Source organism: Dermacentor andersoni, chromosome 2 (genome assembly GCF_023375885.2).
Source record: "Dermacentor andersoni chromosome 2, qqDerAnde1_hic_scaffold, whole genome shotgun sequence".
NCBI classification, from domain to species: domain Eukaryota; kingdom Metazoa; phylum Arthropoda; class Arachnida; order Ixodida; family Ixodidae; genus Dermacentor; species Dermacentor andersoni.
In genome coordinates, this window is record NC_092815.1 from 21,695,722 (window position 1) to 21,710,974 (window position 15,253).

The 15,253-nt window shown below is 40.5% G+C and overlaps 1 protein-coding gene across 6 annotated transcripts in view; it reads left to right on the plus strand.

Annotated features, from left to right (window-relative positions):
- LOC126542781 (uncharacterized) overlaps window positions 1–15,253 on the plus strand; it is a 230,391-nt gene that overhangs the window by 92,695 nt on the left and 122,443 nt on the right. Inside the window, exon 5 of one of the 6 annotated variants that reach the window (XM_055077434.2) lies at window positions 7,234–7,654. The exons of the other annotated variants lie outside the window; for them this stretch is intronic. Within the exon in view, the coding sequence (XP_054933409.1) occupies window positions 7,234–7,654 (421 nt within the window). The remainder of the gene's footprint in view (window positions 1–7,233; window positions 7,655–15,253) is intronic. 6 annotated transcript variants of the gene reach the window in all.

A 15,253-nucleotide genomic window follows, 5' to 3' on the forward strand; every position in this document is an offset into this window, starting at 1 on the left:
CACTGAGGAACCTTGTGTCTGTAAATAGTAGCTGCAGCTCACCTGAAACAGAATTATTTGGAAGAGTCCCCACTTCTATCATTCTCTCCCCTTTGAGATTCAAATGAGTGTTGTTATCCTGTATTCATTAGAAAGAAACAAATAGGCGGCATTTTCAAATTCTGAATTCTTGAATAAAGTAGCAAGGACTATTCGGTATCTATTCAATATTTCAAATATTTGCATGCCCCGAGTAATGTATTATTCACAAAGCTTATAGTCAAGCCACAAATGTTAAAATTTTTCTCCACATTTTCCTTAGCAGGGCCTCCATTTCCATTGAGTGCAAACCCCGTGTCACATACTGTTCAGCTAGGATACTTGGAAACAATGCGGATAACGGCCGTTTCATACATTTGGGCACTTGTTTAAAAAATTTTTGCTAAGTTTGTGATCAAGTGACGCTCTTGAAATTTTGCCTGCACATCACTTATATGTCCCCAATTTCCTAAAAACATGAGCGTTGTGAAAGGTTTATTTCTTTCAGGACATTGGTCGAACTTTCTATGTGGTTCATAATATATGCTTCTAACATTTTGGAACGTTTGCATGAGTAATTTTCTTCAAAGGTGTAATTAACCTACACATCTTGAACATTTATCATACATCACCCACACCATCCCCCTGTTTCTGTTGAATATAAACAAGGCATGATGATGATAATATGTAAGGTTTTAAGGCACAAGGGCCAATGATCACCAAAGAGCACCATTACAAACAAATTAACTTGTTTAGTTCATCGAAAAGACCAGGGAAACATATTTTTGTGCCTTGTATCATGCATGAAAATACGGAGAAAATAGCATTCGGTAATCATTTTCAAGGCTCACAATTGAGCTACATACTTCAGGCTATCGGTGAATTCACCCATACATTGATTGGTCCCAATTCTTTCCAAATATAACATTGCTGCCACCTTTGATTTTCACGGGGAAGTGCGGAAACTGCCTAAGCGTTTCATAAGACACCTCTAAACAAGCAAAAAACTAATGATTAGCAATTCTTATTTAGCCCACAATTAAGCCAAACACTTCAAATTTGCCTGTTCTTTATGCTTAATTTGCCCCCATTCCCTTAAAATATAAACTTGTGTGGTCTACTTCCCCCAGGATACCTTGAAACCATGCATATAATGTTTCCAAGCACTTCTAGTTGCACTAACAGCTTTGCTGTAAAATACTTCTGTACTGAGATTTCGGTGCATGTTGAAGAACTCCATCAAGACTCATTGCATCTAGAGCAGCCTGCCTTAGCCTGCCTCATAACCAAACTGGCTTCGGCACATGAAACCTCATCAATTATTTTAATTATTTTTATATCTGTACGTAGTGTTGCATAGAGTTCTTTGGCATTCTTAGTTGCAGAGGCCCCCACCCCTCTCTTTTCTTTGTTTATTTATTTATTATTGTTTTTTTCACTTGAGAATGAGCTGTGCTGTATGCTGTTAAGAGATGTGAAAGAATGGCTGAGAAAAACTTTTTTGACTGCTGCATTATTTGCATGCTCATACAGGAGGGTTTGGAGCAGGAAAATTCACAACACAGACAGTGACATATTATATAACAGAGCATAATAATTTTCCCATAGATGTGGTGGTGTTAGACCACACATAGAGTCATGTGGAAGTCCTCTTTTCTGCAGGGCATCAAGTAATACATTTTGCTTTGCAGTATAACGCCGGTAGGACCACGTGTAACCACATGAACTAAAGATAATTTTGCCTCCAGCCCATTCATTTTAATATATATGTACCACTTACTTTTCATGTTGTCCACTTGGTAATTTAGCTTGCATGTTCCTTGCATGCTTCCATTGCTTTTTTTTTCTTAAAATAGCTTTCTTGAGCATTGTGTTTTCCTGCTGTTGTCTGTTTTCATGGAGTTAGCATAATGAAATTTGAAGGGTTTGTTGGGCATCTCAAGGTTGTTGAGTAGGCTAATTAAAAGCATTGTGGGAAATTAAGCAAGTTCTGTTAGTGTGCCTTAGGGCTTGGTGAAAATGTTGTGCTATAACACAATACAACAGAAGAGACACAAACCATAAATTCTTGGGGCTCTGTGAAGCATCCAACAGCGTGTTGTTTCAGAACTGTAGGTTGTATTTGGGACGAAGCTTAGTATGAATAAAGGGTGTCTTGAAAAGAGCATGCTGGAGAAATTTTAATGTTGTAGGTGTTGTGGAAACACCGCAGAAAATTATTGAATTTGTGCTAATTTGTATTCTTCTCTATACTTGTCAGGATGGAGATGGTAGACGAAAAAGTGAACTACTAAGCAGAGCAAGGTCAAACTTCGTAGGAATAAAGCATGCATTTGAGGAAAGATGAATTTTCAAAATTGTAGGTATATTCGGGGCACTCTAGAGCCTCTAAAACGCTTCTTTGGGCATAGAGTAAAACTTAAGAGAATTGTTGTTGTAGGCAAAAGCCTTAGTATTGCTACTTCAAACTTTGCGTACATACACAGGAGACCATCTGCTTGGAATCAGTTATTGAAGGAATCTTTTGAAGTTATAAAATTTCAAAGTTCGAAGCAGTGCATAGTAAACAACACAGACAGTGAAAGATTGGACATCTGTTTGTTTGCTGCATGCTGCTGTCATGGATAAGTTCCAGCCTGCCCTATTCATAATCTTTGTTCAGAAATGATAATTTGAAAGTGTTGATTGTAATCGGCTGTGAATTCTATACTGCCAGTCCTGGCGCAATATTTGTGACTTGCTGCAGCAGGCACATGGAGGTAGTGAGCAGTGTGCATAAACTGTGATAAGGTTCCGCAGGAAGGAGGAATGCCAGGTGCTATGGCTTCTCTGCCTCGAATTTATAGTGGCAGCTGCTGCTATCACATTCACACTATTGCTTTCAATCATCATTGTTGCCAGAATCTACATATGTGATGTGAAATTTCATAGGTAACTAAATTCTGTTTCAAGATTTTTCATGTGCTTTTCAAACAAATCACCATTGGTATAGATATATCTCTGGATGATAAGTTTTGTAATATAAACTGAAGCTGAAACTGAATATAGCACAAGTGACCATTTGCACTGAAGAAGTAGAAAATTTTAATCACTTTATTGAAATGCATTAATTTCTTTGCACACAACACATATATCTGCAGCTATGGACAAATATTAAACTAATGCAGCTTATTTTCAGTCAACATACCCATCATACGCAGCAGTTTCCTGTTTTTACAGGAAGAAAACCAGGCTTCTGAAGTACGTCTGCCATATAATTTCTGGGACATAATTTCACTAATTGCAACTTTATTTTTGATGCTGCTGAATATGGTGGAGCCATTTACACAAAAGCTACTTCATACCATATTACTAGAATTTCTTCATTAATGGGGGCAGGGGCTATGCGGCTTTGTATGTATGGTAAAAAAAATAAAAATAATGTCACCTTTTCAGTTGTTGTGCATCAGTGCATTCTGCATGGGGTCCATGTATTCATACGGTTCTTTTTAATGTCATTAGCATGCTTAACCTACTTCCCCCACATAGTGGTTTGCACCGTGTTTTTATTCTTCCTACTCTGGTGGTCTTTCCAATAAAAATAAAGACTTGGAAAACTCCTATACTGATCGGTATTTGAACCTGGGTCCCCAAGCACAGCAGCCTGATGCGGTATGGACCAAGATAAGAACTGGGCAATGAGGGATAAGTTCTTGTTAGCATGCACCGGCATGTTACTGCTTCAATCTCGAATGTCGTGAAAAAGGAGGGGAACTTCCTGCGTGCACCACTAAATGGCGCATGTCCAGAGGGAAGCACAAGAGAGGAGCCTGGCTGCTGTACCAGACTTGTACAGGATGAATTTTGGCAGTGGCTCTTTCAGATCTTTCTATTGACCTTTAAACCAGATCTTTACTAATCCTCTCAATAATGAATCTTCCACCACCACTTAAACTACACGTGCACCACCACTTGAATTGCTATTCGCATTATCAACAATATACATTCCCAAAGGATGGGTTTTGTCTGACTTTTAACTTCATATGGTATCACAGCAGTCCACTGTGACTGTAGTATTCATATGTTTCCCAGCAAGTGCTTGTCAGCACGAAAGATTGATACAATTACATTCCAAAATATTTCACAGCTTTGAGGTGCAGTTATTTCGGGCAAAGATAGGTGCCACCATTCTTGTGTGTTGATTTCCTTTTGTTTATGCTTTGTACCCACTAGTATGAGGCTGTGCTTTCATACTGTCCTTGACTTGTGATATGACTTCCTTTTTTTTGTACTGTGTGCCCACTACTATAAGGCTGTGCTTTCATTGTGTCCATGACTTGAAAGTAAAGGCACCCTGCGTTAGAAATGTGACAAAATTGTGATACTTTCTAGTGTATGACATGTAGACACTTCTCAATACAGATGTAGTTAGTATTTAATTTGCCATTGTTTTTACTTCTTGGTTAAAGTCATGTCTTTTGGTGAAAGTTCTTTGTTTAGGTGTTGATGTAGCATTGTTAGTTACCTCACCGTCAGTTTAACTCTTGTCTTGCACTTGTAATTCAATATCATCAACATCAAGGATCGCATAAAAGCTGTGCAGCATACGACTGTAGAATTGTGCAATGCAGCTTGAAAATGCCAAGCTCTGCCATTACAAATAGGCTTGGTTGTACAGTGTACATATATTTAAAAGTATACCCTGTATTGAGCAGTGGAGACCTTTCCTTAAATATATTAAGCTAATTTGTAACTTCTTCGTATTTATAAATACCCTTGCAACTGACTACTTTCAGTATCACTATAAATTTTTAAAAATTGTTACAGCATTTTTTAGGCATCTGGGACATAAACTGCTCATCATATTTACGCCCATTCACTGACAAGCACTTAAGTGATGCCTTACGACCTACATTGATGCAGAAATTCACCCCTATGAGACAGCACAAGTACCCCAGAAAAAATTTTAATGCTAATTCACTTACTTCTTGCACCGAGATTTCATCATATTCAGGAGTGGACCTTTGCATCATCTTGCACTGTACCACAAAAAAGACAGGCAAAAAGTGCATGCTTTTGGGGTCAATCGGGCACGTTATACAGCTCATCTGAAAAGTGTAAGCGATGACATATGTGTGGTAGACATGTCAGAGTAAGGAAATTGTTGTCATTAATTGCCCACAGAACATCCATGTGAAAATCCAACTCGGGAACTCCTATGAATGCAGCAAACTACATTCATGATTTATATAAGGGGTGTAGGTGATTTAGATCAGCTAATGTGGCTATAAGGATTTGCTTAGTTACAGCAGTGACTATCCATATCAATCTGTGTACTGCGTGTTACAATGTTGGCACATTCAAGTTGGTCTTTCATTTTCTCTCTGTTCAATAGTTGCATTTGTCATGTTTATGTGTGTTATTTTCCATAGTAGCAGCACCATCCTACTAGTGTGCTAGGTTGTGTTTACTTGATGATAAATGTGTCACCATAAATGGCTTGGTAACTAAATAAGCTGCCACGGCAGCCTCTAGTATTGCCAACTGTTTGTAAATGGCACTGTTTTAAATATGAATAAAACGAGAGAGTTTGAACTTATCAAACAAGTGACTTAGCAAGTCTTGCCAAAGTCCCCGCAGTTATTACTGTTTTGGTTTGTGACGTGCATGCAGAGTCCATCTGTGATGGTGCTTCTAAAAGGTTCCACGCATTTACCTTACGATTGTTTGCATATAGCAAACTTTGGTAGAGCTTCTAAAAAGTTAATGTGCAGTACTTGCAAATTAAAAAATATGTAAGGGTCATTCAAGGTATACTGAGATTTCTTCTTGTAAAAGAGGTATAAATTGGAGAAACATAGCAGAATTTTAAAACAATGGAACAGTATCGTTGTTCACTATTCCAGTTGTGACATAGAGCAGTAGACAGATGCACAATGGTTACAGCTGTTATGGCAATTATCCACATGTTAATGTTTGTAGAATGGTGCTAAACGATAAAATAAAGAAAGCGTTAATGTTTGTAGAATGGTGCTAAACGATAAAATAAAGAAAGCAAACATAAATTCAGCCGACACTCTAGGCATGTCCTGAACAAACAGCTTCACAGAAAGGTGTGCGTGCATGGTCTGTGTAGTTGGTGAAAGGTGGAAGTCAGTGGTGAATGAACACCATAGATACAGTCACCTTACTGCAAGAACCAGACCTGTGCTGAGTGCAATAGCAGCCCATTTCCTTCAGCACCACATGAATTGGAAAGCTGTTAGAGCAATGGCAGTGATGATGCTAAACCATTCACGGAGCAAAATTGCAAGAAATGTGACCTCATTGTTGTAAAAGCATATGTTAGTCTTGAGTGAACCTTATATATCATGTTACAGTTGACTCTTGAACTGTATGAGAACAATAAAAGTATTGGATCAAATGCTGTGTGCTAATGTTGGCTCACTGTGAGACAACTATCTATTGTTTCCTTGTGTGCTGTTTCCAGCACATTTCAGTCTGCCACCTGTACTGGTTTACATCTGAAGTGTTGCTTTTGGTTATTTTGCTAGTCAAGTTATCTTGCTCTTGGTGTGTCTTGCGGCATGAGAGTTCTGTATTGTAAGAATACTTTAACACTTATTAACTGCAACTTGAAATTGTAACACCCCTGTGGTGGTCTGATTATTCGGCCACTATAATTGGTGGGCAGCTGACTAGTGGCAGCCAATGAGGAAATTCTCTCACATAAAAGATTTCTTGTGAATACAGGTTCAAGATTTTTTTACCAGCACAAGCTGTAGATTTCACCCGTGCACCATGTTTGCCTTGCTCGCCTGTTCCATGCTTGTCTTAGCCTGGTCTGCAAGTCTCCCATGTCTGTACGACCTCATTTGTAATGCATGGAATATTTAATCCATGCACAAAGTCTGCACCAAGTGAAATATGTGGTTACTGTGGATTGTGCCATATTGGCAGGGGTGAAACACTCAAGTGCAGCACCTTTAGAACTAGGCGAGAAAAGTCCAGGCGACTCAAATGGACCTGAACGTTCAAAGGTCGCACTGCAGTCCAGTGTTTGTTTAGTACGTGGGAGCAACCAGGAAGCACGTGTTGTATGCTTCGTCTGACGTCACGCGTATATTATGCCTCGTGGTGGGCGGCCGTCTCAAAGTACAGAACGGTAGTGTGTAGAATATGTGGAGGAATTAAGCTGCTAGCGATTTCATCCCTTCATTCTCTTTTTTCTTGTAGGTGTCGCCGTGCCAAGAAGGCGCGGCCGGCCGCCGCTATTGGGGAAGCGTGGACAACCCGTTGACCTGGAATGTCCTATTTGTCACAAGACTTTTTCGAACAAAAGTAACTACGACGGCCACCTGACCATGCACACCCCGCAGCGAAAGCGCTACCGCTGCGACATATGCAACAAATCGTTCCTGTGGCGCAACAACGTTTACGCTCACAAGAGAAAGATACACAACGTCCCATCAAGCCGTGGAGCTAAAAACGCCGGCTTAAAACCGGCATTGCTCCCTCCAACTTCTGACGCACAGAATTGGAGTACCATGATGCGACCGACGATGCTGCCTCCAGCCGGGTTTTCTGCATCACCATCGCTATTGCTCCTTCAGGCAGCCAGCGCCGCCTGGAACGACTCTAGAGAAGCTCAAGAGAAGTAGTTTATTTTTTTGAATTTTGCTGTTATTTTGGTTTTCTCTCCCCGGGTTTCTCTTATTCTTTAGAAGAAAAATAAACTGGCAAAACGAAATGGAGAGGGGAGAGAACAGAAAATACGTAGAGGCGAGGGGCGATCCGGCTTTATGTATTTTTGTTAAGAAAAGAATTAATGACAATGAGGCCATCTCCGATTTGAACGTGTCTGAAGGAGTCATTTCAGTGTGCGGTTGCCTGAAAATAATAAGAAACGCAAAGCAGCTTCGGCCAATCGCGCCGCACGTACTCTTTGCATCCGGAGTACTGTGCTGAATTTTTCGTCGTTCAGCGAGGCCAGACCGGCTGAAAACTGCAGCGTCGGCTATGTGAGAACGTTCATTTTGGTGCTTGCTAGTGTTCTCTTTGGGGCAAATGCTCGCGGTCGCAACGCGGTGGCGTGAAAACTGCGTGTGCACGCATTACTAAGACGGTGTAACCGAAACCTCTGGATATGTTTCGAACAGCTGCAGCTTGCGGCTGTGGCAGCAGCTTGTGTGGCAGGTCCGTACAGTTATGGAAAGCCTTGATGAGCGCCTGCACGTCACACCTGCAGCACCCGTAAGGCCCAGTAGGCCTAGGCTAGCTGGAAATGACGGCGTATTAAAGCTCGCATCCGTGATCATACGTCCGAATACTGCATCCCCTGTCACCGCCGTACGTGTTACAGTCGTATGCATGACGCACTTGTCGAGTCTTGGGGAGGGGATAAGGCGCCCTGTCTTGTCCGAATGGACGCTCGCTTGACCTCGTTTGTGTGCGATTTTTGCCAAAAGCTCGCGCCGTTTGTGGCGGAAATTATTTGCATATCTGTCGGAAATTGAACGAACAGAGAGCGAGCAATAATCAGGTCTTGATGGACTCTGCATTTCGGTTGATTGATTTTTAGTTTGTTGTGTGTCGAAGAGCTGACGTGGGTGCAATGCCCTCCTTCACCGCAGGACTTCCGACAGCCGTACTATGCTGTACATACGAGGGTTTCGGGCGTCCGACGCTGCAGCGTTGCGTTCATAGAAAGTTGCATCGTCTGCCGGCAAGCGTCGTCCGTGCCTTATTTATCTTCGTGTGGTCCAAGACCGAAAAAAAACAAAGGAAATAAAGAAAGCTGTGTCCACAAACGCAGGCAGCGTCTGCATAAAGCGCTATTTTCTATTCTGCCAAAGCGGAAGCACTGTGCCGTTTTAATTTTGGGCATTCAACTGTCCAAGGTACATTGTAATCGCAAGTTTCGCGTGGTGTATCTGGCGGAGCGAGCGGCGCGCGATGAAAGCTTGATGGAAGCTTATGGAAAAGACGCCAAAGTGACAGATCTGGCTGGGCGCCACATTCTGCTCGATGGTAGCTGTGTTGCTCTCGCGTCGTACACGCGTTTGGCTGCCGTAGTCGTGTGAACATAGTTTCTCGCATTCATCGTGCTCCGACGATTAATTGCCGTGCGTCTGACACAATTTAGCTTTTCTGATCCTTTCAGAGTGAAAATAGCCGTTCCAGAACCTTGTCGCATTTGTACGCTTTCATTTTTGCCTACGGTCGACGTGTGTGCGATGATGCGTAACAGCCCAGCCACGCGGTGTCAGCTGTGTATGCTATTACAATTCCCGCCCACCAAAGTGAAACCTGCTCAAAGGCCCACACCTGCCCCAGGATGGTTGATAAATTGGGAAGTGGAGCATGTGAGAAACGTAGTCGATGTGATCAAATGCAGGTTTAATTGACCATTTGCAGTAAAGCATCACCATTCAGTCGGGCATCTACAACAATGGTTATTTCCAATATAGTTAATTGTCATGCTGAAAGTGATCAAACTCTTTCTGCATTCTTTTGTCTGATAAGATGTTTGGGCCAAGTGTCTGGCCCAAGTGGTCAAGATTGCAGTGATGTAAGACTATATTGCCAGCAGTCATGAAACGGTAGGGGTGCAATGGCTCGTTTTTAACAGGAGGTTGCGACCGCACACCTCTGCAGATACAAGGGTTGTCTGCTGGCTGCACCTACACATGTGCCACACAAAAGAAAAAAAAAAAAAAACTCCCACTTGTACAAACATTCACAGGTAGTTCTGCTGAAAAATGGAAGTTAATTCTGAACTAACTCACCATACATATGAAGGTCAATCTGAGCTTGTTACAGTACCCAGCCATAGGATAGTAAATCTGGATATGTTTACCAAAAAATTAAAAGATGCAAGGAACACAGCTCAGTTATCTCTCAAAATGGCATTTTGGGACTTGCATTCCTTCAATCATGTGTGCCTCTTAAAACACCCTAGTAATTGACATCATTTCCTGAAGAGTCCCGGTTACCTCTGAAATGCTTGTACCATGCTTCAATTTTTGTTGCTCATTTTTATCTTACACTTGCAGCCTTTCTGAACACATTGGTGAATTGCAGCACAGATTTTTGAACAGTTTCAGTAGTCTTCATGGAGCCATGCTCCATGTTAATGAAAATGTGATGGAAATTTGCTGTTCTATTTATTTTTGTGCTTTAACGTGTATCTAGGTATGCATTTGTTGTTAATGTCCACACTCATTGCTTGTAAGGCAACGTCAGTCTCATAAATAATGCTCACCGTACCAACTGTGGCATAATAATTTCTAGTAAATATAATTATCAGGAATGAAGAAAACCTTATAAATGAGCAGTAACACTATAATGCAAATTACCCTTGCATGTCCAAAGTGTTTGGTTCTAGCCCATCTGCCAATTAGCAGTAGGAATGGAACAACTGGAATAACAGCCTATTAGTTTGTTTTAAGTCACCCGTAGTTTTGTTATGGATGCAACTTTAAGGTGGCAACTATTATAGGTTATTTAATACTAAAAACACTATGCAGATAACTGTACCATAGCACTTTTTTCACTGTACTATGTGGAAATAAATGAAAAAATATCTTTACATCTATGCGCTACAGGTACCTTGTTTTATGTTTCGCAGTTTAAATGAATTTAGCATGGAGTTTTAGATAGTACTTTGGCGGGCATGACAAGCACATCACCTTTCGTAGATTTGTTATTATGCTCATGAAGTCATTCTTGGTTAGCTCATTATGCAAATTATATTTTATGACTCATAGTGGGCATTTTAATGCTTAAATGCTTTATTGTACTGTCTAAAAATGTTTAGGCAGTACATTCTGCAGCATACTGAATGTGGTACACTTTTACTGCTCTTACAATATAATGCTATCATTTTTATGAATGTTCAGTCCATAAAAAATTGTGAATTGACTGTCATAATAAAAATATGCATTTTGTGATGCATAAGCATTATTCGGAATTGCATTTTAATGGGCCGGCTCAGTGCAGTACTTTATGGTCAGGTGGTTTGTTGTTTGATATCGTACAGTGGTAATTTAGTTACTTAGTTCTTTAACTATTAAGGTAGTCCGAGCTGTACGCATCTTGGCTATTTGTGCCAGTATTGCAAAAGATGGGCCATACTTGTCCAGGCCACAGCTTTTTCTGCTTTACTTGCTGGAGACGAGTTTCGCTCGGCAGCTCAGTTCATATTATGTGTCATAGTTTCGGCATCTGAACTTATCTTTTGATGCGCTCAGTTTCTTTCATTACCATCTATTCAGATATTACGGTTCGACTTTACACGTGTACAGAGGGAAAGTCCCTCTTTTAGAGTACACATTTTATTAATACTTCAGGTTAACATGAGAGATATACCACACATGTAGAATATTTTGGTGCATGGACATAATGTGCAGTAATTTGGCGGAATAATAAAAAAGCAAATCTTGTGGACTTATTTTAAAGCATTTGGTAGTTGAAGGGTTAAAAAAGGCTTATTTCCAAGCATCACACTGACTATGCAATTGCCGGGAAGGAATATTCTGCCTTTTAGTACTTTTCATTTTATTTGGTTTTAAAGGATTGCAATGCAAAATTTTCAAATGTACAAGGCCACAGATTCATGTTACCCGTTTGTGTTTGCACAGGGACATTTCTTGTTCCTCTCAAAGAGCTGTATTAAAACGGCCCTGCAGCATTTTCTATATAACCATTTCATGAATGTATTTCAACAAAAATATTTTTATATCATCACGTGGGAGTGGAGTTAACGAAACATTGCCACCTCTTTGCAGCATTTCCGTCCTTTCTGTTCTACTTCAGTGTGCCAATACAGGAAGCCTGCAATGATTTGCCCAAATATGTAAGCCACCACATTGTTTCCATACTGGTGAAGGGGCGTCCAACAGGCACCTTTCCACCAGATGGTGCCACTGTCTTGTCAGTGATGAGACCTCTGTTTTGTGTCAGGCCCATCTGAAACTACTAACATAGTTTCGTGTATTCAGGCGATGCACAAAATCACTAAAAATTGTGGTAGTTCGCGCTCTGCATTCCAAACATTTATCTGTGTTTCACTCAGCCACTCACAAAAACATTGGCCGATGAATGGTACATAGAACTTCCTACAAATGTAAGATCACCAGCATTGGGGATGAAAGCAACTCAGCCTATATGCATACTGCTTCACAGTGATTGGACAGTAGCTACGAATAGGAGACATTGGAGCACGTGTACACATGGAGTAGACCAAGAGGAAAGCATTATGAAGTGATAGTGGTTATGGCGTTGTTTGCTTCAGCATTGGAAATGTAAAGCTTAACGGTATTTTGGTTTCAAATAATTGGCAATTATGATTTTTCTTCTGCAAGGTCAGTGTTGAAGAATATTAATAAGCATTACAGAACACATCTTGAAGTCTGTTAGATGCAGTTCCAAACATCAGTAGTCTGCCGTACTGTTTGAGGCTGCAAAGATTGTGAGAGCCTAAATGCAGCATGCTAGCTTCCTGTGGTAGCACATAGCCCTTTCTGTTACATAAGAGAAAGAAGCACAGTGGTGAACTGCACTTATGCCGGAGAACCAATAGAAGCCCAATAATATTTTCTCGCTTAAAACAAAATACACCTCAGGCTCAGCATTCAGAAATATATGCCATATCAAATTCACTTTTTTTTCTGCATTTGTACTTGATTCACCTCCCCAAGAGATTTGTGCCTGAATATGATTAACTTTGCAATTTTCTGGTGTTAAAGCTCACTTTCTCAGCTTAGAATTTCTTGTTCTTTTAGTTCACTGACTTTTCAAGCACACTAGTGGTTATGTCAATGCTATAGATGTGTTAAAGTTTCAGAGATGCACCAAATTCACTGTATTGCATTCCTCTAATGGCACAATAATTCACACCAGTGGCCTCTTACATCATTTATTTATTTATTAATACCTCAAGGGTCCAAATAGGACATTACATGAGGGGTGGACATGTAAAAGGCAGGATTGATGATGACGAAATTAGAAAGATGAGTCGGAGCACTCGATGGGAAGATCTAAAGCGCGGTGTATCGCGGATGAGTGCAGTTTGTCTGGGAAGGCCATTCTAGTCTTGAGCAGTTCGAACGAAGAATGACTGCAGGCATAAGAAAGCACAATGTATTTTTATCAACCAGGAAATCTCAAGAAAACATAGCAAAATAGGACATTTTGGCTGATTTCTTTTTCTCAACCTATTTATATGCCACCTGTGCAATATCTGAATAGAATTCAAGCAAAGTAAACATTTTTCATCAAACATAACTAAGTGTGGCTGAATGATGGTCCTTGATTAAATATAAATGGGAGATAGTCGAGCCCCATGACTGGGGCATCTGGTATGGTATGATCCAGTGGCCATTGTATTTCTCAGATCATCACAATAAACACGAAAAACAAAAAGTGGTAGGGATTTCAAGAACTTCAATACAGGTGTACATGGTATATTGAAGGAAATTACATCTGGCTCGGGTGTTCTTGACAGCATTGTCTCTTGGCAGTACTGGTTTACTTTCTTTGTTAAAATCTATTGAAATCTACCTTTCTAAGATGCCTTGAAAGGCATCCTACGCAGGTGCTTTCATGGTAGGCTAAAATAATTTGACTAAAATAATTTGAAAAAACATTTTGAAGCTTGCTTGTGCGCTGAATTTTCTTAAGGTCAAAACTAGGTCCCAGTTTTGTCTGCTGCTTTCTATACTGCCAGCTCGTTCACTTAGTCAGACCATACAGAACCTCTAGTGAAATATAATGCACAATTTCGTGGTTAACTGTGCAGGTAGCATTCTCCTACAGCCGTAATTAATTCAGCTGTAGCTTGTTGCACAGGTCTGTAGATGTGCTGCTGTTCTTGACACTATTACAGTCCAGAATGATGATGAATAAAGTGTGGATTGCTTAACCTTGTTCTTGATCTTGCAATGCGCTATGATGACAGTTGTGAGGTTGCTTAGAGAACACTGTTGTCCATGTGCTTTCAATGTCTTAACTTGTAACCTGTGTTTATTGCTCATAAAGAAAACTGCCTACATTTGCAGTTATCACATGCGTTGCTTGGAAGAGTAGTGCTCTTGTTAACTGGTGTTGACTTCTGCTGCTTAGGTCACATGTTTTGTTTGCAGAGGTGTATATGCACCAGAGAGAGCACATAATTTTAACAAAAAGCATAATAATGCTTGTAGCTTTTGTCTGACCAGATTTGTAGACATTGACCAAGATCTCCCAAGCACACTTTTAAAGGGGCATTACCTGATCAATATATATTGATTGGTCTGTCTGGCTTCATTAATTGCAGCGTTTGTCATCACAGGAACATCCTGCGTACCATGCACAAGTCGCATTCTGCACCACTGTGTTAAGGGAGGCAGGTTTGAGGGACATTATCTATGTCTATGATCCAGCTGTCCAACTCCAAGCTCCATCTCCTGCTTGGAGCTTGTAATTTGTCTGTAAGGCTCTTAATGCAGAGACAGCTGCAAAAGCATCTGCCATTTTTACCTTTGTGTTCTAAATCTTTGCATAATAATAAATGGGGACTCTGTGTACCTTGTCCTTCTGAAATAAGGCGGCTCAGTGCAACATTTTCAAACAGTACGCACGTGCTGCTGTTGTGATCATTCACATTGCCATTCAGAAGTGTTAGCCAAATATCAGAAAGAGGTTGTTCAGCACAGTAGATAAACAGTTTATAGTTTTGCATCTGTGTCTGCATTGAGCGCATGTAGAAGTTGCATGTACCAAGTGTGGAACCTTCCTAGAAGGTCTGCTTCCTTTACTCCTCTTGGAGAACAAGGCTTTTGCTGTTCGTTGTTTGATGTATGCTGTGCCGAGGCTTAGCCTCCTAAAAAGTTTTTGTCACCTAGTGACACCTTGATGTGATTTACGTGCTTGGAGTGGCTATTCCGTGTTTCTTGTCCCGATGGGTGAGCTATAGCTTGCAGGCCGCCATGATAGTCATGTATTGGTGTGTTAGTGCATTGTATAGACCTAGAGTTGAGTGTTTCAAGGGCATTCTGTAGCAAGAAATGTGTTCTGAACTGTGTATGGGCACAAGCATGGGTGTTATGATTGGGTTAAGACGGTTATGGATGCTGGTGTACTTTGTCAACATATGTTAGAAACTTTTTATACCTTTTTTTTAATTCTCCTTAGCTTTGTGGGTATGTTCATTTAAGGTCCATGCCTATTGTCAAGGCTCATTTTGTTTACATAAAACAAGTAATTAGGCTCGGTG